This window comes from Emydura macquarii, unplaced genomic scaffold, assembly GCF_026122565.2.
Source record: "Emydura macquarii macquarii isolate MOO-44397 ecotype Brisbane River unplaced genomic scaffold, CSIRO-AGI_Emac_v2 contig_2473, whole genome shotgun sequence".
NCBI lineage: Eukaryota > Metazoa > Chordata > Testudines > Chelidae > Emydura > Emydura macquarii.
In genome coordinates, this window is record NW_027132610.1 from 24751500 (window position 1) to 24777824 (window position 26325).

A 26325-nucleotide genomic window follows, 5' to 3' on the forward strand; every position below is an offset into this window, starting at 1 on the left:
GTTGTATTTTGTTTAACTGTGCAACAGGCTTTTAAAATATTTTCAACTTAGACTCATAGACATTAAGGTCACTAGGGACCATTATGATCATCTAGTCTGACCTGAACAATGCAGACCACAGAACTGCACCTACCCACTCCTGTAATTAGACCCCTAACCTATGACTGAGTTACTGAAGTCCTCAAATAATAGTTTAAAGACTTCAAGGTACAGAGAATCCACCAGCAAGTGACCCATGTCCCAGTCTGCAGAGGAAGGTGAAAAACTTTATTTCAGCTTTGTTTTCTTTATTTTGTGTGAATTAGTATTGGTGAAAGATGCCAACCTATGAGTCTTGCAAACTGAAGTCCTCAGTTTATCCTCAGAACAGTGCAGCATAGGCAATGCAAACTTCCCCTTAGGGTGCCTCTAACCTTAATGAAGGAGTCAGAGTACTTGGTTTCCATGCCCATTCAGTCCTTGGCCCCTTTTCTCAGATGAACAAGAGAATTACTCTGTAATGCCATTGGTGGAAGTGGCTTTGCGAAGTACGTTTCCCCTGGGAATTGGGCTGAGACCACCAATGAGAAGGTAACAACTTCCAATCACTATTGACGGGTTAAACCAGTAATGAAGGATACATCTACACAGGCCATGACAATGAGCCTCCCAGGCCAATGGACAGATTTGGGTTTGTGCTAGTGTTCTAAAAATAGCTGTATAAACAATCACTTGAAGTTGCAGCTCAGTCTGGAGCTCAGGCTCTAAGCACACCCTTCTACCTCGGCTGTCGATGTGAGCTCTAACCGAAGCTGCAAGGTCAAAGCACTGACTACAGATAGCTATTTTTAGAACATTAGTGAGAATCCTGCAAATCTAAATTTGTCAACCTGGACTGGGGGGCTGTGTGGACATATACCCCTGAAGGCTCTGATCCAGCCAGTTCCCCTATTAGTTTTTTAGTAAATTCACTACTTCTTAACATGGGCCCAGATCATCCCCCCCTTAGATTAAAATTTATGGCAAGAGCTGTAGGAATGGAAACCTCTGAAAGGCCCCCCTCACTTCACAGATCTCCCCACATCATTTCATCAAGGTGTGAGGTCATGCACACATCCCACCCCCAAAATGCCTTAAACCTGGAAGATTGCCAGGGAGCCAAAGGAGGACAAGGCTATCAGTGTGGAAGCCTTGCCTCTGACCATCAGGTGGGCCGCATTCCTCTCAGTATTTTGGCAATGTGGCTTCCTTGTAACAACTTCAAATACAGAATTCATAACTTATCTGCAGACAATCTGCAAAGAGAATAAAGGCAAATCCAACAAATTCACAAATAATTTGATGAGCTCTAGTATGTGTGTCAGCTCAGGTGTGAGTAAGAGGCTTTCAAATAAATATAACAAATTATTTCACTAATTAATTACACAGCTTCAACAACCTAAAAGGTTTTCTTAGAAGGTGAGTATTTCATCATATTAAATTCCAGATCCAGGATTAATTAGTTAAACCTTATAAAGTGCTCAAAGATGAAAAGCTCTATATGAGTGCTAAAAAAACCAATCCAAGCCTCACTTGTGTAAGTGAAAAGTTGTGTAAGCGAAAGAGATTTACTCCAGTGTTTCAACTGCAGCACCTTAGGGATACTTGCGACTAAGTTCATTAATTTTCTTAAGCCCTTCTTTGTTGTTGATAGTTTTGTGCACTGTGATGAGAAAGGGGAAAGCAGAAGGGAGCTCCACTCTGCTGCTTAACTTCTGATGTCCCCAGTGCAGGCACCGTAGTTTATCAGCCAGGTCTTTTCTTCCAGCCCGTTCCAGGGCATCCTGAAGGAGCTTTGTCTTATTAAGTTTATTCCATGATCGTTCATACCTGCATTTGTCGCAATAAACATTACAGCAGCATGATCAGTCAACATACAATATACGTCATCTCCATTTGTACTTGAAGTGTACCAACTGCTATGCCATATTTTATAAAAATACACACACACACCTCCTCCAAAAGACAAGATACTCTGAGACCTTATTTTCCTTCTAGCTTCTACTATCCACCCTAGGATTGCAATGGAGGATAACAGCAGGGACACTGTAGCAAGATAGTCTAAGCCCCTTGGGCTGCACTTGTAATAGGAAAATCAACACTGGTGAACCTGTACCAGTTGTGACTTATGGGTCCTAATTTACCTAGGCCAATATTTGGGTATCCTAAATTTAGGCTCTTCAGTCTACATTTAAGTACTTTAAACAGGGCCTGATTTTAGGAAGCTGCTGGATGCTCAGCACTTGTGAAAATAGTCACTACCAAGAAATAGTCCTTAGATGGATATTATTCTAAACCTATTTATGAGAATAGTATTAATGACAACTCAGTGTCAAAAGGGAAAGAAAAGTGACTATTATAAAGGCAGCAAATACACCATAGAGACAATACAGTTGCTCATTGTATCCTTGTAGAACAAAGCCGGTACAGTACAGTACTTTGGTTTAATTTGTACAGTAATCCTTAATGCCTTATAGTTTGTTTGCCTGTAAAATAAAAATTGCAACAAACAGATCAAATACCTGCTTTACCATCCACTCTCTCACTTTCTTCAATACTCATGACTGTATATAACAGGGGAGGCCAAACTGTGGCTCGTGAGCTGCATGCAGTTCTTTCACAGTTAAAATGAGGCTTGCGGAGCCCCCTCTGCTCCCCCGGCCCCATTCTCTGCATAGCAGACTGGGGTGGGGAACTCTGAGCTTCTGCCCTGTGGCAGGGTGGTATGGCTACAGGATTCTGCCCAATGGAGAGGGGGATTCAGGAGGTCAGTAAATTTCACCACCTCAGTATATGATCCAGACTTTGTATTATGGTATAACAATGGTAATCATTATTAGTCAATGTTTTTCCAGAAATTCCAAGTCCAGAAATGACCATTTGTGATCATCTAGTTTGACCTCCTGTATAACACATACCATAGAACTTACCCCCTCCCTCAAATTTCTAGAGCATATTTTTAGATAAACATCCAATCTTGATTTAAAAATCATCAGAGATGTAGAATCCATCATGACCCTTGGTAAATTGTTGCAATGATTAATTACCCTCACTGTCAAAAATGTATGCCTTCTTTCCAGTCTGAATTTGTCTAGCCTCAACTTCCAGCCATTGGATTGTGTCATATCTTTGCTAAATTGAAGAGCCCATTATTAAATATTTGTTACCCAGGTAGATACTTGTAGACTGTAGTCAATCTTCTCTTTATCTTCTCTTTGTTAAAATAAACAGATTGAGCTCTTCGGGTATATTTACACTGCAGTACAACACCTGTGGCTGGCCCATGTCAGCTGACTCAGGCTCTCAAGTGTTTGGGCTATGGGGCTATAAAATTGCAGTACAGACATTTGGGCTTGAGCTAGGGCTCTGTGGGGTCCCAATGTCTACACTTGCCATTTTATAGTCCCACAGCCCAAGCCCCAGCCCCAAGAGCTCAACTTAGCTGACAAAGGCCAGCCATGGGTGTTTTATTGTAGTGTAGACACCCTTTAATTCTATCACTATAAGGCATGTTTTCTAATCCTTTAGTCATTTCTGTGACTCTTCTCGGAACCCTCTCCAATTTATCAACATTCTTCTTGAGTTGTGGGCATGAACTGGACACAGCATTCTAGTACCACTCGCACCATTAACAGATACAGAGGTAAAATGATCTATTTACTTCTACTTGAGATTCCCGTTTATGATTGCATTAGCTCTTTTGGCCACGGCATGACATTGAGAGCTCATTTTCAGCTGATTAACCACCATGATCCCCAAATCTTTTTCAGTCACTGTTTCTCAGGACAGAGTTCCCTATTATGTAAGTATGGCCCACATTCTTTGTTCCTATATGTATACATTTACATTTAGCTGTATTAAAATGCATATTGTTTGATTGCCCCTCCCCCCCATTTAACACGTGAGTCAGATTACTCTGAATCAGTGATTTATTCTCTTCATTTTTACCACTCCCCCCCTTTTTGTGTCATCTGTAAACTTTATCAGTGATGATATTATGTTTTCTTCCAAGTCACTGAGAAAAATCTTAAATGGTGTAGGGCCAAGAAATGATACTTCCAGGACTCCACTAGAAACATACCCACTCAATGATGATTACGTGTTTACAATTACATTTTGATACCTATCAGCTAACCAGTTTTTAATCCATTTAATGTGTGCCATGGTAATTTTATATCATTCTACTTTTTTAATCAAAATGCTGTGTGGTACTAAATCAACCACTTTACAGAAGTCTATTTTAGTCAACACTATTATCAACCAAACTTGTAATCTCACCAAAAAGATATCAGGTTAGTTTGGCAGGATCTATTTTTCATAAACCCATGTTGCATTAATTACATTACCCTTCTTTAATTCTTTATTAATCGAGTCCCATCTCAGGCATCCCATTATCTTGTGCGAGACTTGTATCAGGCTGACAGTCATAGAATCATAGAAGATTAGGATTGGAAGGGACCTCAGAAGGTCAGGTCATCTAGTCCAACGCCCTGTTCAAAGTAGGACCAACCCCAACTATGTACACCCTTATGGTATGATTGTATATCATTCATGTTCATCCTTATAGTGTAAATGTGTATTGTTTAATCCAAAATATGTCATATAAGGTGTTTTTGGAATGCTCATGACATACTGAACATTATTGTTATGATAGTATGTTTTCTGCAGTGTCATATGTACAGTTAAGAAGCTCCGCTATGTAATATTCCCAAATATGTGTCTCACATGGCTTGAAGTAGATCCAGGCAAACACTAAAAGCAGAGAGGTAATTCACACCTTACCAAGGCATGCATAAAACAACCCAGCTCTTCCAGGAACAACAGACTGGCCTAAGCATCTGATAAGGTGATGCTCTTTGACTCAGGATGCGGAGAAGACCATGCAGGAATACTGTTGGTCACCTGACCCTGAAGTGCAGAGGTGAGGCCCCAGAGGGGGACACAGGGGCATTTCAAAAAGGGGGACATTTTGGGGTCTCTCTCACTCTTGCAATCCTGCTATGGACAATATCAAAAAACTGAAGCATTGACCACAGGGGAGCCTGGTTGGAGGCCAACCAATCAGCCTGTGGTGAGTACCATCTAAGACTGTAAGATTGCTAAAAGTGTTAAGCTTAGTTTAGAATGCAATTTGCCTTTTATTTTTGATTAAATCTGACCTCCCTTCTTCTGGCTTATAATCACTTAAAATTTTTCTTTATTTAATATACTTGTTTGTTTTATCTAAAGCACTGTATGTGGTTTGGGTGCGTGTAGAGACTTCATTTAAAGTGACAGAGCTGGTGCATATCAATTTCTTTGATTAACTGACGAACATATAAGCTTGCAGAGCCCAGTGGGCAGCACTGACCTCTGTAAGATGGCAGTTCCTAGTGTTGCATCTGGGACTGGGGATATTGGAGGGGGGGGGGAGGGGGGGCAAACCATTGCATAATCCCAGAAGTGGCTGACTAGAGGCACTCATTCACTGAGTCGGGGGGACAACTTGCTTGCTGGTGGCTGTGCGTGAGTTGCACAGGCGTAGGGATTCACACAGCAAAGCAGAATGAGATGCGCTCCAGGAGTGGGGCATTGGGGTGATACAGCGATATACCAGTCCAGCTTGCAGAGGGGAACGTCACACTAATATCCAACCTAGACCTCTCCCACTGCAACTTGAGACCATTGCTCCTTGTACTGTCATCTTCCACTACTGAGAACAGTCCTATAATGATCTTCCCACTTTAACTCCTGTTGATTCTCAGGAAACAAAATTCCTGTCTTGGACAGATCTTCACTCTCTTTTGTAAATCTAAAGCAAAATATCTATTTCTGAAGTCTCTGGTTCTGATTTTTGGATTATTCAGTCTGCTGTTGTATTTCAGTCCCAATGAAAAACACCATAACAAAGCTAATAAGATTTTAGAGATCCATCCATGCTTCTGTTTGTTCATTTTTTATTTCCTATCCCTCTCTTTTCCTTTCTGCCTCTTCCTCTTTCCTCCACTCTTCTCTACTAGATATCTGAAAGTTAGTACGATGGTGCATTGCTATGATGAACACACTAGACCAGAATAAGTGGGTTTATAGTCAGCAGTGTGCACTGTTTCCCAGCTAGATGCTCTGTTCACTGGTGTGCAGAAGATGGGGGACAATAACTCACCTCATCAACATCTTTTCTTATCTCTTTTGGAGCAGGTGCGGTTGTGTATAGTTATGGGCAGTAGCAGGGAGCAGTTCTTGAACCCAGGATTTCAGGGACTTCCCTGGGGGAAGGAATTATTGGTGCAATAGGAGCATTCTTGTGCCCGCAAGCAAGGGCCAGACACAATCATTTGAGATTGTTTGAACTAATATTCTGTACAAAATGGTTCATAGCACTCAATATTACAGAGGGATCCAGGAAGATGTCTTTAGCAATAAAGGTTATTTCAGTGACTGCAAAAATCTAATATATTGAAAATATCCACCAAATTTCTTTGGATGGCTGGTTGATTGGACAGGGATTAAAGATCATTACAACAGTTCACTTCATATCAGATTATACCATCCAGGGGTGTGTAAGAATAGAAAGCTAGAAATGTTGTACTTGTATATAGTTATACTTTTCATCTCTGTTGGGCAGGCACCATTATTTGTCTGACACAGTTTATCTCCTGTACAGAAAAGTGCACATTTAGAGTGCTACAGAAACAATAATAAAGGTGGAAAAATGACAAATAATTTTAAAGAGGAATTTGTTCATACAGCACACAACTCAACTATCTCATTTTTACTCTGAAAACATTTCTCTCTCCTCTTGGGCATGCCGAAGTTTTGCTGCTACAATTCTCACTTAAACTGTAATGAACATTTTGACATTGTGTCTGTATCAAAGGATGAACTCCATTTGTGTTATGTACTGAACATATCTATACTAATCTATCTATTGTATTGCATACGAGACAGCTGCCTTACCTGGAAAAGGTACTGGATGTTTCATTGAGAAGCCATCAAGGCTGCAGTCTAGGGTGATCGACTTTGATTATCTCAACTATTGGCCCAACCCAAGGATCAATTTTTTTCTACACAAGTAGGGCAAACATGATTGGGGAAGCAGGCTGGATCGTTCCAGTGGAACACATAGCACAGGAGCAACCTACTTAAGAACAATGTTCTGCTCTGTGCAGGAAGACTGACCATTGCCACATGTAAGGAGGACATGAAGGAGAAAGCATGAAAGGGGAACTCTGCCCAGCCTCAAATGCTGACAAACCTGGGACTAACAGATTCTGTGAGATCAGACCAGGGGAGGATGTGTCCCAGGAGTTATCCTCTTTTCAAAAATTTGTAACTCTTAAGTAGTTTAAGAGTAAATGACTGTGGCTAAGAAATTCCTTTACTAAGCTGGCGTTTCTTGAGTTCCTGCCATATTGTCCCCAAATAGGTTAAATTAGGAACTCAGAGTGACCTCAGCCTAGGTGGGATTCTGGGAAAGCATGTATAGGCAACCTCGTGGAGGGGGATTGAGAGATCTCAGACACTGATTTCAGGGTCTAGGAAAGCTGGGCATCAGTCCCTTATGTACTGAAGAAGGGTGTCAGATCTGAGCCTAGGAGTGTGCTCTTTAGTCTCATAACTAGAAACAGTGACAAGACTCTACCCAGACCCATTTGGCTTGGAAGCACACGGGACCCAACAAATGGGTTTACTTGCAACAGACTGCTGACCATACAGAAGAGTATTGGGCCAGACTGTGACAAGTATCATATATACATTTCTTTTGGAAGAGATAAGAAAAATAGGAATAATCTAAAAGTAGCCTAATAGACCAGGGCTATCTTAACTGTGAAATGTCGATGAATATAAAATGATGAATAAAGCTATTTATTTGAAAGGATGAGGGACTTTGCACTCCTCTCTCACCTTGAGCTACTTACCAACATTCCAGCATTTTTTGCGCTTGAATCTTCTTCTCTGTGGTAGCTGAGTGAAACTGACTTATTTCTGCTCTGCTGAATCCCAGCTCATTAGCAACTATTGTCCACTCAAAACCCAGTTGCTTACCCAGTTCTTGTACTGATTTCAGGTTAATCACAGCATCCTAGTGATCAAACAAATTCACATTGTTTAATTCATTGAAAAGAAAGTTATGAAATAAAGAGAAATGCAAAGTACTACACTTAGGAAGAAAAAAAATCAAATGCAAAACTAAAAAATGAGGAATAACTAGCTAGAGGGTATACTACTGAAAGTGATTTTGTGGGTATAATGGATCACAAATTGAATATGAGACAACGATTTGATGCAGTTGTGAAGAAAGCTAATATCATTCTGGCATATATTAACAGGAGTATCGTATGGAAGATGTGAGGTAATTGTTCCAGTCTACTCAGCACTGGTGAGGCCTCAGCTGGAGTACTGTTTCCAATTTTGGGTGCCACATTTTAAAAAAAGATGTGGACATATTGGAGATAGTCCAAAGGCGAGCAACAAAAATTATAAAAGGTGTAGAAAACCTGACCTATGCGGAAAGGTTAAAACACTGGCCATGTTTTGTCTTGAGAAAAGATGACTGAGGGGGGACCTGATAACAGAATAAACATTCTTCAAATACGTTATAAAGAGAATGGTGATCAATTGTTCTCCATGTTCACTAAAGGTAGGATAAGAAATAATCAACTTACTCTGAAGCAATGGAGATTTAGGCCAGATATTAGGAACAACTTTCTAACTCTAAGAGTAGTCAAGCACTGGAACAGGCTTCCAAGGGAGGCTGTGGAATCTCCAACATTGGAGGTTTTCAAGAACAGGTTGGACAAACCCTTTCAGATATGATCTAGGTATGCTGGGTCCTGCCCCAGTACAATGGGATGGACTAGATGATCTCTTGAGATCCTTTCTAGCACATTTCTATGATGATTCTATTACATATACATATTCAAGTAAAGAATGGATCTTCTTTATGTTATGTGTAAAGTGTCTAGTATAATGGGGTCTTGGTCTATGACTAGTGTCCTAGGTCGGACCACAACACAAATAACAGTAATAAAAACCCTTGAAGGATTTATATACATATAATTATAGGCAAATAGATGTGCACAAATATTACATACATGGTGGTGGTACATATTTGATAAAATGTGGAATCATGTGGTAAAACAATTCATCTTTGAGTATGTCTACATTGGAGCTGGAGGTGTAATTTCCAAAGCAGGTAGATCTGATTGAGCTAGCACACTAAGAATAGAAGTGTAGCCACGCCGTCATGAGAGCCCATCCACCTGAATATGATCCCATCTGAAACCCTAGGCATGCACTTGGGGCAGGTAGCCCATTCCGCCCCTTGCGCTGCCACAGCTACACTTCTATTCTTAGCGTGCTCGCTTGATCAAAGCTACCTGAACCGGAAATTACAGCTCCATCTCCAACGTAGATGTGTCCTTTGACCATGTACCCTTTAAGCTACTTCTGCATTTGCCTGATCTTAGGCTGTGCTAAATCACACTACTTGCCAATGGCTTCAAGAGATTGTTATGTGAACCTTAATCATATCTTTTTTTGGTTGGCCAACCCTCCTACTCTGGGGTACAAGCCATTATACCAGTTGGTTGCCATGGAAGTGTCCTCTGACACTACCGTGATCCTCCCCCATGGACTTACATGTTGATTTTGTATGTTTCTTTTTATAATGCAAGCACTTTATTATGGCTGTTTCTTCATATTTTTACAGCACTTCGTCCATTTTGGATGCTATTATAATATAAATAAATAACTTTTTATCTAGTATTCAGCATCTTGTTTATAGTTACCACATGCAATTTTACTAAGAGAATTAAAAACTGTTAACATTCATATTTATTAAAAAATTAGATATGCTAATTAGTTTAAGAGGCAAATATGTTTTTCAGGCACTAGTAATGCTTTGTAAGTCACCAAGATCCTTCTCAATTTACCTGTTTGACAGTACTCCATTACTGTAGTGCCTAGACATCCAAGGCACTATTTTCCATTTCTAGGAGCCGTAAGTGCATGAATATGGATAAGACAGATATAACCTTTTAAGCATCTTTATTTTAAAATTAATGGCTTCTCTGAAACACTTTGAGAGACAATTCCATGTGACAAAAACAACAAACATCTCCCCCTCCCCGCTTTATCTGAAGATTAAGTGTACATTTTGTTTACCTCTTGGGCTTTATTTGGCATTTTTAATGTAGATTCCACTAGAACATCTGGCAAAACTTCTTTACTTTACAGCTATCAGGATGGCAATGAGAAAGATAAATAAGTATTTTCAGATAGATATAATGCAACAGTATTTTTCTCAATAATTATATTTCACACATTACTTTACAAAAGTATCTTACATGACTATGGCATTTACTGTTCAAACTGCATCAGCTCTTCTAACTGACCTGGAAAAGCCAAGAGATGCAAATCAGCAGTAGATAATACCCAAAAAGTCCTGTTATATAGGGGTGTCAATGCTTCTGGCTGTCTTTATTGCTGTTGAAGTCCAGATCTATCCTGAACTATGATAGGTGGAAATCGAGGGTAATGCATTGTGGAAAAGAAAACCATGGTGACAAAATCTAAGGGTGCCTTCATACAGGCTACTGGGCCATCTGATGGCTCAGGGATACTTCTCATGTGAAAGTTGATCAGTTGTTCAGCATGCCAGATCTGAGCAGGAAATAAGAGAGGGCAGAGTTCTTTTCTTGTGCTCAGGTTTCCTGACATTTCTGTTACACAATCTCTTAACTGCTGTAATGGAACAATGCGATTTTCTGAGCCAGGCCCCCAATACTGTATTGATAAACACTTGAAATGATAAATGAAAATTAAGAACAAAACAAACAAAACCTGTTGTCCATAGTTATGCACATACAAAATAGAGCCCAGTAGGAAGCCACTTTGAACACCTATATGACTAAACATTCACATTAAATATTTTTAGTTGTGTGTGAATAGGCACCTTTGTCAAACGGCTCTGCGCACACAGTCTGCACACTATATGGAGTCCAAATTCAACCTTCCCTGGATTTAGATTTATTGACAGAAATCAATTAACAATAAGATCACAAAGTCCTACTTAAGCTGTCTCTCTTTAGGACTTCTCAGCCCACACCCTAGAACCTCTGTTCTACAGAGTCGCTCCCATGCCCATGACCCTTATATATAAGGCATCTGCCTCAATGACTCAGCTTTCTTAGCAGGATCAACACTTGCTCACAGGATAAGTATGTTTCAGGCAAATGTTGCCAGTTTATTAGCGTGTGCTATAGAGAGCATAGTGTCTTTGAAAATTTCACTCTCCATACCTAGCTTTTCTTTGTGGTTTACACCCCAGCAGACAGAAGCAGAACACTTCTTTCAGTGCACTGGGAACTCATAAAAGGAATCTGTCATGGAGATATATTATCTAGAGCTTTTGGTTGATGTGTTGATGATTAGTGACGTAAGATATTCCCATGTCCATATTTTAAAGAAACATGAATATTAATCATTCTGATCCTATCTCCTCTGTCCTCTGACTTCTAGAATAGGACAATACTCCATTTGTAGCTTAGCAACATTATTCCTAAGTGAAACAGCACTGTAAGACATGTTAAAATCTCTGACTTCTCATACCTCTAAGTATGACAGTACTTTTATAGCATTGTTAAATTATATATATATATATCTTATGTGCATGGATTAAACATAAGTTTAGGAAGAAATACATGTAATAGAAAAACCATTAGGCATAACTAAGTTATGGGCCAGACAGTGGAAATACAGATTTTTTTTCTAGACCAATAGAAAATATCAGTCTTAATAAAAATCCGGCTTTCATTTCATCATTCATAAAATGTATCAACAAAATTCTCAGTGATCCTGAAGCTATGAATGAATTCAGTCACTTAGAATACCAACAAGTTATTCTTATAACCAATTACAAAAATGAAGTTTGTTTCTTTGGCTTAAGTCTGTATTGATCAGTGTCATCAGTATTTTTAGGATTATGAATGTTTCCTGAAGTAGAAATACAGTTAACTGCCAGAAATAACTTCCCCCGAATGATGATAAACAAAATTTCATATTCAAAAAACTGTTTGCTTGGACCTTACCTTAGTTTTTCTGTCCTCCTTGTCCGGGTGAGCAGGTGGCTCTGCTTTCTGTAAAAGAAATTCCCAAACAGGTTTACTACCAGGATTTTCTTTTTAAAAGAAACTTGATAAAAATATTTGCTTGTATTACCCATCTTATTAAAATTCTTAACCTTAATGTTTCTGAGTTGTTTCTCATCCAGAAGATCAATAACTGTCAAGACAACTTCATGATAATCTGTTCCATGAAAAACATCCTTTCCAATATATACTTTGGATGTTGCTAAGCAGTAACTACAACAAAACCCAACCACATTCTGTTAAAAATTTAAAAATTAACAATTTTAACCCAAGGTCATTTGTTACTCATGATTGGTGCACTGGATAAAGCAATTTCTGGTAACTGGTTAATGCACTACTGGAAGACACTCAGATAATATGGTGATGAACATGGTATAAGAACTTAGTTAGAATAGAATTTCATATAAACAGTTCTGAAGTAACACACCTCTTTCAGTTTATATTTACTGTATACTTGGTTTTTAATAGAAGATGTGTCTAAATTTCTTATGCTGCTTTAAAAATCTTCAACAATAGGAATAAGAGTATCAGCAATGGCTTTCCTCTTAAGCTTTATTCAGCATTTTCATATCAGTTCCACTTCAGCAGCTGGCAATATTTTGTACTTGAAATGGAGAAGTTATTAAAATGAGAATTGTTAGTTGGCATTTAATGGCAAATTATGAATTTAAAGAAACCAAACATATAACTTCTAGCAGTCTATTGTTCCTGTTTATCCATTTAAACATTCGACTGCAAATAAACGGCAAAGCTGACATGTATAATTTTTTGGGGAAAAAACTAACATTATTATAGAGAATTTCTACATTTACAAATATAAATCTGATACCAGTTTGATTTGATACAAGTTTCATACCATTTTCTGGAAATTGTGTTTGGCAACTACACATCTCAAACTCCAATTTGTTGAGATTACTACTTTATTTACAATACAGTATTGCTTTATTTTGTACAGCAACTTTCATACAAACTATATCCCAAAATGTTTTACAGAGCTAGGTTATATAATCACAGAATGAAATAGTACAAGTCAAAAGTTAAATAGCAGGTAGAGGAAAAGAGGAATTATAAGGTAGATGCAAGGGAGCAGACAAAGAGTTTGAGATGGAAACACAAAAAGGCAGTTACAGATGGCAGAAGCTATAAAGGAGATGGCTCTTGCACCAACAGTACTGAGACTGTGTGAAAGGACATTTAGGAAGTGAGTCCAGAAGAAGAAATAGATAGGGGAGCAAACAGAGAGACATTAGTAAACTAAGATGGACTAGGTTTATGTCAGGTTTTAAAAATTAAAAACAAGGGGTCAAATTTTGGTGTAAATCCATAGTAACTCCTTTGATTAACTGCAATTAAGCTACTCTGAATTTTTATCAGTGTAACTAACTGAGTAAAATTTGTCTCAAGAAGGGAAATTGTGAACTGGATCAAAGAGTAGTTGAAGTCAATCCTGAAATGACTAGAAAATTGCTTGTAAATACATGTAATGTGTTTATGCTTCTTGTGTTCATGAGGCAGGCCTGGCAGGAGCATACTGCATACACTGGAGTCTGGAGAGTTTGGAACTATAATAGTCAAGCTGAGAGGAAATGAAGGCATCAGTGGGTATTTTCAGTAGTAAAAGTTGGTGAAAAGACGTACATTGGTATGGCGGCATATTCGGTGATATATATTTGCACATATGGGAGATACTGTTGGGAGACAGTTGTAGGTCAAGAAATGGTCGCTCAAAATTACTTTTATAGAATAAAACAGAGGAAGATGACTTGAAGTCTCATGGGGTTAGTGATGGGTTAAAGACATTTTCACCAGTTTGACTCTAATTCAGGTGGTGACCAGAGTTAGACTTGACAAAAACCCTAAATCTGAACATTATAACTGGATCTGATGTGGTCTGTAGGACTGTAACGTGTCAAATACAAACACTGAACACAACTATTCCTCAAAACGGAAACAAGTGGATTTCAAATAAATTGACGAGTTCAGACCCCAGGGTGTAGAATCAAGCTCTTATCAGGTAGTTGCAAAGTGAAAATTAGATGGTCTCAGTGGAGTTCCTGGCAGATAAGTTCCACATCAGCCAAAACACAAACAAACAAACAAACAAAATAATGTTATGTTAGCATCTAAAGACCGCAACCAAGATCAGGCCCTATTGTGCTAGGCACTGTATAACAATTAGTAACAGACAGTCCTACTCCAAAAAGTTCAGCTAAATAGACTAAGCAGACAAAAGGTGGAAAGGGAAACAAAAATAGAGTAGTGAAGTGACTTTCCCAAGATCACAGAGCCAGACAGTAGCAGCGCCTGGGTCTGGAACTAGGTCTCCTGAGTCCCACTCTAGTGCTGTGGACCACATCATCTCTTTCTCTCTCTCCAATAATCACTGGTGCACTATAGTGCTGACAGAGTGCATGACACTGTACACAACAAGGAGGACATGGTTCCTGTCCCAAGGAGCTTATAATCTAGGCAGAAAAACAATACAATTCAAATATAAAATGTACCAGGAGATGAGGAAACTGATTGATCAGAAAACACCTCAGATTTCTTTTTAAACAATAAAACAACATTTTTTTGTTTGACAAATTAAAAGGACCTGCTAAAGAAGTGCAATTTAAAGATGGATTAAAATATATAGAGCATAACTAGTTACCATAAAATCTCCTGGAGTGCTAATTGCCGAAGGCATGAGACTTTTCGAGGAGGTGGGGGGAGAGGTTATCAGTGCATGTGCACTCTGGACATAAATATGCCCTGGAGTATCAGTATCCCTAGCTAATTCTCAGATGAGGTAACACTTCTGTATGTGATCAGAAAATATTTAGTTTAGGTATGCAATAAGGAAATAGCTGCTGAAGTGCCAGAGTATGGTCCAAAAGCAACAATGGCTATTTAAATATGAAGCTTCTTAAGAGCCCAGATTACACTTTAAAATGACATAATACTGATATAATTATTAATGTGTTTTTGAAAAGGAACTTAAATGATGCATTTCACATGAAGTGGAAAGTAGGTTTTAGAAACAACACTTACTATCATACAAATGTACCTAATGAAAGCAGCCAGACTGATCCTAACATAACTTTACTGTGACTCTCACCTCATTTTGGCTCAGTTTGTAAATTTTACTTCTGATGGAACAATTTTTAAATTTTTAATAAGTTATGGGGTAGTGGCTTTTCAACTCCCCTTCTTTAGCAGCCATTAGATACAAAATCAGAAGAACCACCATTGAGAAAAGAGAATGAAGATTGTCATGGTGAATCAAGAAAACCTCTGATCCTTTTTCTTACTAAAAATAATAAAATAATAAAAAATATTAAACTCAGAATATTGCAAGGTCTTTGGTTTCTGGTTTCCTTTTTTTCAGCAGCTCCTCAAGGAACACAAGTTTTAACAATTTTAACTTCTCATTTTAAGATATTTTTAAAACAACATATAGCTATAGTTAGGCAGTTTCTACATAATCACACCAATTCAGGTATCCTAGGCCACTACCTGCATAGTATTTTTTCCTATTGATCAAGTTAGCGTTGAATAAATTTAACCATTACTTGACCTATGACCATGATGACATTCAGAGCATCTAGAAAAGTTGCTCTTATGTGGGCTGATCTCTGAGTGGACACTAAACAGTTCCTTGAAATGTCTCACAGCATGGCAGGTGCCAAAGCAAACACAATTGCTATTACAATGCAACACAAGTAGCACACAGGGAATCAAATCTGTAATCACTTAATTCCTCTCTACATCCACGGAAAATACCACAGAGCTTTAAAAACAAAAAAAAAATTAACAATCCCAATTATAAATTTACAGCTATAGGTCAAGGTCCCCAATCCTGAACTCTTTGGGTTTATCTACACGCCTCCACAGTACAGACTATGGGGGTGTGAACTGTAGTATGCACTAGCATGCTGCACTGTAATCTCCCGTGTGGATGCTGCTGACACAAACTAAAAAGTATCTAGTTTGCATTAAAATAGTCTTGTTTAAAAGAGGCCTAAGTTAATGGGAACTGGGTATCTTATAGTTTACGCCAGCCACGTTCACACAGGAGAGGGACAGCACAGCATGCTAGTGCAGACTGTATGCTGAACGGTGGGACCACGCAGACATTGCCTTTGCTCAAGGCAGAGTAAAGAAGTGCAGGACTGGCATTTAGAAGGTACACCACATTGTATCTATAATACTTCATAGCTTGTACACATGCTCTGTAATTGACTGAGACCCTCTCTAAAAAGGTACTGGTGATTTTAGAAGTGGCGACAGTACACATTATGAACCCACACTAGTTCTTCATTAGAAACTCTGTGACACACACACTGCTCCCCCCCAGTGGATCACAACCAGCAGTTTCGGAAGCACTATGTATACCCATCTTCTTTTGCAGTCCATGGACCTTTGTTGATGTTAAACTGTCATCTGAAAAAATAGAAAACTCCATTTGTGAATTTTAGACTTAACAAAGTGTTTAATTTACATCACGGACTTTGAGCTGATAGCCAGCTGCAGCTTTCTGTGACAGCTCTACAATAACTACGTTCATCATCCTTCTGTTTTCTTTTCCCAATGTAAGTACACATGTTGGGATCACTATCCACATGGTCTGTACCAGCATCTATGATCAGTAATCTGGCATTGTCTGTAGTTAGGCAGTGCACTCATCTGAACAATTCAGACAAGCAACAGCTACTAAAATAGTGTTGTGCACTGGAGCATGACTCCAACTTTGAAGTACTTGTTCATGAAACCAGTGTGTGACATTCCTGACTGACATTGAAACAGACAAAGAAAATATGGAGAGAAGAAAGAAAACAAATGTGTAACTGGAAATAAAATCATAGAGACACCAATACATAGTAAAAAATACAATGAGGAAGATACCACAGAAAGAGGTCTGAAACTAAGGTGGTACTTATGCTGGTATCATGAAAAACAGATTAATCAGAACAAGGTTTGAATCTCTAATTGCAATATATTTATCATGTATGTACAGAATTGATTTCCATGAATCTCAATTAGATTCACTTGGTTGAGATTTTCAAACATTCTGAAACTCCCTTTCGAAATAAATGGAATCTGTGTGGCTCATTCCCCTAACTTGGCTTTGAAAATCTCAAACTATGCCTGGAGTTGTTGTACTCTCATCACCTTCAATTTTGTAACCATTAAATCAAAGCACATTTGCTGGAAGGCGACTCTGCATATATCATACTGCGTCTTAATTCTATTTTCTAGTACATGGGTCCTAGTGCACCACTGCTTATCCACTTCTTATGTTCACATAAATGCTCTGTACCAGATTTTTCCAAGCTATGCATTGATGTATTCCTATATACCTAGGAGAGGAGTCAAAAACTTAAATATTGTATTGTATTTTAAGTAGCACACACTGACCAAATTAAATTCAGATAACAGGGTTAAAATAAAAAATGTATTTACAACACTACATAAATTGTGCAATTATCCATTCAGAAAACAAAATATAATCACATCAACATAAAAATAATAAATTTATTACTATTCACATCCAATACATTTTTGAGTAACTATAAATTCTTAATTTCTAATCAACGTTTTCTTTAAAAAAGCTTGTTTAAAATAGTAACTTTAGACCCTCTCTAGTTTAAACAGCATCTATAATACTTTCTTAAATTATTACTGATCACTTGGTCTTTGTCGTAAGTTTCTAGATTTTCCATTTTCAAATTTTCTCTTTTTGAAGATTGGTACCCCTTCCGTCAGGTCTCCAAGGGAGGTGACTGTTTTTTCTTTAAATATCACTTTTGCATCCTCTGGAACCTGGAGCACTGGTAGAGGTAGACAGTCACTCTCTGTACTGGGAAGCTCCAAGTCCACTTTTGCACTAGGAGTGGAGGTTAAAAAAAATAACTGTTAGATGACAAGAACAGGAGTTGCAACACAGAATGCAGACAGCATTTTTATTTTCATAGCAGCCCTACAAAATCATTATGAAATTTTATAACCTGGGTTCAAAGTCTACTAGCCCATCCTTATCAGGAACATGATAATCTGGCAAAAAATAAATATTTTATGTGCCCTGGGTGAGCTGGCAAATGGTAGGGTGTTTTAGACAAAAGTAGCAAACTGAGACCCCAGTCCTGTAAACACTTAAGCATGTTGCTCATGTAAGTCCTATAATAGTAAATATTGCTACTCAAATTTTTAAAGGTAAAAAAAATTGTGTGCATGCCAATTTTCATTCACACCCAGAATGGTGCCTACAAAACCACACTTACAGATCTGGTCCATGGCATCTGAATGCTAGATCCATCGAAAACAACCATCCACTAAGTCACCAGCAATTTGTGAAGTTTACCTTTGATTATTTCAGCATTAAAAAAAGAATCAAAACTACTTTTTAAATACTCACCATTGGTAAAATCCTTGAGTCTTTTCTGAGGCTAAACTCCCACTGACATGAGTGTTAACACTGCCTGAGTGAGGAATGCAGTTTTTGGCGCTATAGTATAGGGCCTCTGGTATAGCAAGGTGATAGATATCTTATAAATACTTACGATAAATGGACACTTACTATGGATCTTCCTTTTCTGTAACTGCCTCCCAATTTCCATAAGGAGTTGTCTTTTTAGATACTTTGTGGGAGGTATCTTGTGGAACTAACACGGCCTCTTCCTGAGCAACATCAGTTTCTTGTTTAACTTCCTGCCACTCTCCATAAGGGCTTCTCTTTTTAACTTTAGGGGGCTTCTCTTCCTCTGTTTCTTCATCACTATCTCTTTTCATCTGAGGAAAAAAAACACTTCAAGCAAAAATGCCTATATGAAACAACAAAATATTGCTCTATTTCACATCTATTATTTATATTTTTCAACCAAGAAAAACCAAAAGCAATGAAAAAACAATATTTTAGTAGAATTTTAATACATTTCTCCCCAAACTTCTTACTCAATTCAGAAAAGGACAGAATCATTCAGTACATGCATAACTGAAAAACAATCATTAGAACAAGCTATAGTTAAAAGGTCCCATCTCACACAGCTGAAAATGAGTGGAGTATCACACGCACATTTACAAAACAAAGCTCTATCATATATATTTTAACTTTTAATTTTTTATTTAATTATATGCTCTTTGCACACTTTCTTATGGATAAAATTTGATAGAACTTTGACTAGTTTTACACACAGGGGGGGAGAAACTGGAATACTCCACTTTAAAGCATTTGTATCTAGGTATTTTCACATTTTAAATGAAAGTAGCATCTTTGGAAGCCCAAATTACTGTATCTGGACCTCAGAATAAAAGGCACTGAAAAACTTTTATCTACCCATATCTAAAAGTACAGCCTTTATTATGAACTTTAACATTAAGACTTAATACCTACTTTTGATGCTACTTTTATCTTACTGTTGGTCTTCAAGGACAATTAATGGGACAGCCTACAACTGTCACATTTTCAGACAATGACCATGATCTTGTGATGTGTCCCATTATAAATTATAGCCACATATTGAAGTCAATATCAATCTGAGGATCATCAAATGGGGATGCTAGTGCCCTTCCTTAGAAACCATGAGCACTTCTAGCTACATCCAAGCCATCCACATTGAAGGGAGGGGGGCAAGACTGTATCTTCCATAATGTAACAGTGCAGCTGATGTCCCAATAGATTAACAGTTATTTATTTTGCTTTTCAAGCACTATGAAGTGCCAATTCTTATCAAGATCAATAAGGTTTAACCTAACTATAGTCAATATAGCCACTCACAAAGATGAAACCATGTTGATACAAGACTGCTGACTCATATCCAGCTTTTTATCCACCGTTACCCCCAGGTCCTTTTCTGCAGAGCTGCTGCCCAGCTCGTCGGTCCCCAGTCTATAGCTGTGCATGGGATTCTTCCTTCCTAAGTGGAGGACTCTGCACTTGTCCTTGTTGAACCTCATGAGATTTCTTTGGCCCAATCCTCCAGTTTGTTTAGGTCATTTCGTTGAGCCCTACGTTAACCTAACTATAGTCAATATAGCCACTCACAAAGATGAAACCATGTTGATACAAGAGATTTCCAAGCTGTTCTAGTCCATATAAGAAAATCAGCACCAGAGACAGCATTTAGCCATGCAGCTGAAAATCAGGCAGAAAGGGGGAGAAAATATCGTGGATTTCACCTGTCCTAATTTAAATAAGAAAAATGGTGACAGTATCATAATGATTAGAAATGAATAGAAATATAGTTAGTTTTAAGTTTAAGGCTTTTGAGAAGTAATAAATAATGATAGTTTAGAGCAAGTTTTAGCTAGAAACCTAAAATGATGGCTGCGATGATGTCATGCTGAGAGAGAGAGAAACAAAATGGAGGTGTTAAGAAATTGACCAATATCAGAAAGATAGACTGGGGTGAAATAAAGGTCACTTATTATACTTGCAGGGCGGGGTCAGCTAGGTAGGAAGGAAGATCTCAAGAAGGTCCAAGTTTGAGTAAACAAGTGAAACTAATTAGCATATCAGACAACTGATTGGTCAAAAATGATATCACTCTTGGGAGGGGAAGATGCTGTTGACTGACATTAAGAAAGCAACCAATCAGAAAAGGGCAGAAAATCATATATAAGGCAGAGAGCTGACAGGCTTGAGTGTGGATGATGATCAGGAGAAGAGGTGATACTAGAGCAGCAGCAAGAGCAGCATAGACAGAGCGGAAAGACCCAAGACAAAACAAAAGGATTTAACCAAGAAGGATAATAAGTATGACTCTTCTAAAAGTAAGGAATGCATGGGTATGACTGTAAATAAAGCCACATGTTTGCATTTGAGTGGCCTCCTACCCCACCCATTCTGATTGCCTGATAAACACTCACAGAATGTTAGTTGGTAGCAATATTATTAAGTGTGTTATTGTAATGTCACTGTATACATATGTATAAAGGAATTGTATGTTATATTATAATAAGTTTGGTATCCTAATACAACATTGTATTACGGCTTTATACATATGTATGGAGGGTTTCTTTTCTCCCTCTGTTTTATCCTATGTTGTAACATTATATGTCTATCATGCTACGCCACAATTAAGTATTCATATCATAATATGTGCTAAGGAAATTTTAAATTGAGTTATGAGTACTGGATTGCAATTTTAGAGTTTATGATATATTCGATGGTGCACCATATTGGGTTGTATACTTTATGGTGTCTTGTATTGTCTTAAGTGACTCATTTCATTTGTTACATTGTGTTAATTTTTTATATAAGATTTAAATTGTATTAAAATTTGCATTGAATAAAGAGACATTTTGTTTTTGAAGAAAGTACTGTCTGAGTGTCAATTCTTTGAGTGGAGGGTTGTAACTGTGTCCTCCCAAGGATAAACTCAAGCAGGCAGGTCTAGGGAGTTTTCCAAATGATTTAAATGGAAACCCCTGATAAATCCTTGTAAATCTCCTAGGCAGATCACTTCCTGTTATCCATTTTTAGAATTTAGGCTTGGGATTGGTTCATTAATATACCTACACCACTATGGGATCACTTGGGTCCAAATTCAGGGGTAACAATGTTATTCCAGAACATTAATACTGTACATAAAGTAAAGATGGGAAAACTTACCTTGAAGTCTGTTTTTCGCTTTTGTACTTCACTTTTATCTCCCTTCTCAGCATCTGATTCAGATCCCTTTGAATCTGCTGTGGTGTCTTCTTCAGGATGATTGTCATCTTGATTGCTCTCATTCGAAGGTGAAACAAAACCATCAGGCTTCTCCCATGTTGATACTGTTCAGCATATTTGGATAGCCACATTATTCATGTTTCTAATTCTGGCCTGACACCATTCCCACTTCGACAACATTAGCCTTAAGCAGTACCATGTGGTCCATTAGAAAATACAACAAAGAATTTAGCATAAACCCTTCTTCTTTTCTTTTGTCTCCTGTTTTCTTTCTAGACTTTTCAGAATTACTTCTTTTAATATTTTACTTTTAAACATAAGTGTCATGACAGCTGCACTCAAATTTTGACAAGGCTTGTTGTGTCCTGTCCTCTACTATGCATTTGATCTTTTCTATAAAATAGACATACTTCAAATAAAAACCATCCAACCTATTATATATTATTTACTTTTCATAACATTATTTCTCTTCTCAGATTGGATAATTGAACTATAATAGCACTAATAATGGGTTACAATCTTTGGTGTGTATACTGTGAACATAATTAACACAGCTATAACACACACTGCTCCCCACTACAAAAATACATTTGAACATGCATTTGCCATCTCTTGCCTGGATTAGTGCAACATACTCAGATATGATGTTCCCAACCCTCCACACAGACTTTAAAGCCAGCACCCCTATTTACAGACTGCAAGTCAGTCAGTTTTCTCAATGCTAGCTGACTCAGTAGAATACAGTAGAATTAATTAAAATGCAGTTTACATATCCAAACCTGATTTATAGGAAGGCCCTCAAACAGCTGAGGGACATGACCTTATTTTGAATTAAACAATGATGTTCCAGGAAACTTGTTGAGTGAGGTGGTGTGATGTATGGATCCACATATTGAAAATCCCAATGTCATCACTTAATTGCCTTAAATGCATTGCTTTTAATAAAATGTTCCACTATTAAGTTAAAAACCAAATAATTTCCAGCATTCATTTGAAGAGTCAGCAATTAGCTGAATAGTTTACACCACAGACAGGTTCTATTTGACTAGCCAAATTAGTCATATAACACTGGAAAGTCCACTGACTCTCAAAAATTATTTTAAGGAGCACTCGAATTAATAAAAACTATGGTACCTCTGGCATTTATTTTACACATTTTTAGACATATTAATTGAAGACATTTAAACAAATACACTTCTAAGATTTATTATCTTCAAAGAGCAAAAGCTTTCTTATTTAGATGTATTCTACTGACATCTAGTGGCCTTCAAAGCTCTTAGCAATGAAACAGAACCTTTGTTGACAACTGTCTCTTCTTTAAAACAGTTCCAGATGGGTAGCCGTGTTAGTCTGTATACAGCAAAAACAGCGAGAGTCCCGTAGCACTTTAAAGACTAACAAATTTAATTTTTGCAGGCATAAGTTTTCGTGGGCTGTAATTGACGAAGTGGGTTACAGCCCACGAAAGCTTATGCCTCAGAAATTAAATTTGTTAGTCTTTAAAGTGCTATGGGACTCTCGTTTTTTCTTTAGAACAGGGGTTCTCAGTATTTTTCTTTCTGAGGCCCCCCCACATGCTATGAAAACTCCACAGTCCACCTGTCTCACAACAGTTTTTCTGCATATCCAGCAAATTAAAAGCCAGAGCCAGCATTAGGGAGTGGCAAGCAGGGCAACTGCCTAGGTCCCACACCACAGGAGGTCCTGTGAAACAAAGTTGGTTGGGCTTTGGCTTCAGTTATGTGAGGCTTGGCTTTCTTCCCTGCGCCCCAGTGACTCTCACGCCGGCCCTGCTCTGGTTTACTTTGGCAGACCCCTGAAACCTGCTCGTGGCCCCCAGAGGACCTCGGACCCTAGGTTGAGAACCACTGCTTTAGATCATGGGGTTAACTAAGAGGATGTATGCCCCAACAGAGTTAAATTGCACTGAAAATAAAAAGCACAAATATTTGTATTGTGTTCACCGTGAACGGTAACTCAAAATCCAACAGGTATAAAATAATACCAAGCAAAATAGTTACAAAGAAGTTGTTCATGCAGGTTATATATCCAAGTAGAACTGTCAAAAGCAACAAAACACAAATGATAAAATACACACTGGAATTTAAAAGAGAGCACGGAAAGTGACCTGCAAACAAATCTACAAAACCCCAAACCAAAACTCACCCTTTTGCATATTTATGATAGGTAAAGGTCTGAGAAGAGTTATTTTTCTGCTTCCTCAGAACTATCAAGAATTTCAAGTCTGATTTTCCCAGCTTTTTCTGGAGAACTTGTCAGGAGTCTCAGAAGGTGTCTATTCTATGCACTGAAGACTTAAGTGAAGGGCAGGTCCTTTACTCATTTACAAAGAATTTATTTCTCCAAAATGTTGATTAGTTATTACAGTTAAATAGGTGTTAACAAACAAACAAAAAGCAAAGAGTTTTTCCAAGAAATTAACTAAAATCACTTTCCCTCTCAAAAGCTCAACCTTCATTCTTTTGGATCTTGTGATATTATTTCACTAGTTCTCTATCCTAGAATCTTTTCAAGACTAAACAAATGCTGAATTTCTAATGTGGAGGAAAAAAACAACCAGTAAATAAATAAAACCATCCTTTCAATTCTTCTTCATACATCATAACGAATCAAAAGAAGGGCAGAGCTCAGTTTTTTGCAGGTGAAGAAGGGTTTTTAACTTGGATTGCTTAAACCTGTTTGATTTCACATATGTAACTCAAAATTCTGACGCCAAAGGAAAAAAAAGTTCTCTGTTAAAGATTCAAATGCCTCTGTGCCTTCAGCTGTGGGCTAAGAAAGCTTCCATTTTAGGACCATAACTACAGTAATGGTGGTAATAGTGAAAGTGCTACTGTGGAGAAGCTGCAGCTGTTGCTACCACCGTTATGTTTAACCCTGTTCACAGTAGGTCTTGATAACATTGTGATTAAAAAAAACACCTGCCATTCTGCACTGGTTTTTCCACCATTGTTATCAATGGTGGAGCTGCATCCATGATATGCAGAAGTGGGAGATTTGAAGAACACAAGTGTACACAAGACCTAGTTCTTTTGTCCTGCAGAAAACAGGGTAGACAAGACATATTGCTATATCTAATATTTATGATGGAAAAGCAGAAAAACACACCTTTGAAAAGAATTTCAGGCTCTCAGAAAACGCTCTTTTAAAATATAAAGTAAGAAAGGGCACAAGCCCTTTTTTTGCTTTGTATGTGAACCTCAATACTTCTTATTTTATTTTGTATATGATTTGGGGCTACAGTTTGAACAAAAGATGCAATACAACTACTATTAAACATACCTTGTGCTGTTTAGTTAAGATATGATTTTAGACTTTATTACTTTCATATGTTTATATCATTTAATGCTTTTTCTCTCAACATATTGCAAAAGAAAAAAATCGTACATGAATGTGTAGAATTTATGAACCAAGAACTCTTACTGGGTTCAATTACTTCCCCAATTGCACTGGTATGGATGGGTCTCTCTGAAAGGTAATACCAGGTTAAAGTCAGGAGGCAAGAGTGAGGGTCAGAGTCAAGCTGGGTTAGGAAGTGGGAGATCAGCAGATGAGGTGAGGTCGGGAGTTACAGCAGGCCCGAAGTCTGTGTTGTTGCCCAGACAACTTGCTGGGGCACCCTCCAGGGTTAAATAGGATGGTTGGCCAATCAGAGGATCTCAGGGTACTGTGACTCTAGCTTCCTTGGGAGATACTTTCTGCAGCACCTATTCTCCACAGCGCGCCCTGGCTGTGCCTCTGCATGGCCTCCCAATGGCACTATGGGAACATCAGTCATCCCAGGTTCTGTAGACCCAGATTCTAGTCCCTACATCATGCCCCTCCTCAGGGGCGCCCTTCCTCTCCTCCTCCAGTTTATCTACATGGTCTTGAGGACACCTTTTTACCAGGTCAGGGATATGGACATGGGCAGCGTGTTCCCAGGAGTGTTCTTCAGAGCATAGCCCTATCAATCGATCAGGTAGTATACCTCCCCCTCTGAAGTTTAGAGTCGAGGTCCTGGACTGATGGGGGCAGCTGCTGGGACCGATCAGGAAAGGGGTCCTCTGTGTGAGGTGTCAGAAGGGATACATGGAAAATAGGATGTACTTTAAGGGATGAGGGAACTGCAATTTGAATGTGATGGGGTTGATTTACTGACAAATCTGGAAAGGTCTGAGAAACTGGTGGTCCAGCTTTCAGGATGGCTGTTTGTATTGGAGGCGTTTTGCTGCAAGCCAGACCTTTTTACCTACCATGGGAGCTGAGCCTTCCCAGCACTGATGGTCTGCATACTGCTGTGTAGTCTCTTTTCGCATCTTTGAAGTGGTCCTTAAGCTCCTCCTGGATATGATTAATTCATTAGATCCAGTCTGTGGCTGCTCTCTTTGGGGAGGCTGCTGGCAAGACTGGGTGGAAGCAAGGGTGGAACCGAATAATTTGCAATGAAGAGACTCCACCCCATGGAGGTGTGGTCAGCATTGTTGTATGAGAACTCAGCATAACAAAGGAGGAAGAAAGAGT

General features: G+C 38.4%; 2 protein-coding genes across 3 annotated transcripts in view; both read right to left on the bottom strand.

Annotated features, from left to right (window-relative positions):
• Positions 1-77: 77 nt before the first annotated feature.
• LOC137163101 (p53-induced death domain-containing protein 1-like) lies at positions 78-12558 on the bottom strand. Of its 2 annotated transcripts, XM_067563198.1 has the most exons (6): positions 12242-12558; positions 12090-12137; positions 10347-10394; positions 10165-10236; positions 7917-8080; positions 78-1848 (listed from the first exon to the last, which is right to left on the bottom strand). In XM_067563198.1, the coding sequence occupies exons 4-6, from the start codon at positions 10183-10185 to the stop codon at positions 1614-1616; spliced, it is 420 nt and encodes a 139-aa protein (XP_067419299.1). In that variant the 5' UTR covers positions 10186-10236; positions 10347-10394; positions 12090-12137; positions 12242-12558; the 3' UTR covers positions 78-1613. The 2 variants fall into 2 exon arrangements, with proteins under 2 accessions (XP_067419299.1, XP_067419300.1); XM_067563199.1 differs by lacking the exon at positions 10347-10394.
• A 5090-nt stretch (positions 12559-17648) lies between these two features.
• Positions 17649-26325, bottom strand: part of WBP4 (WW domain binding protein 4) — a 31673-nt gene continuing 22996 nt past the window's right edge. The window contains exons 8-10 of the mRNA XM_067563197.1: positions 21742-21905; positions 18709-18920; positions 17649-18018 (exon numbers count right to left, since the gene is read on the bottom strand). Of these exons, the coding sequence (XP_067419298.1) occupies positions 17811-18018; positions 18709-18920; positions 21742-21905 (584 nt within the window). The 3' untranslated portion in view covers positions 17649-17810. The remainder of the gene's footprint in view (positions 18019-18708; positions 18921-21741; positions 21906-26325) is intronic.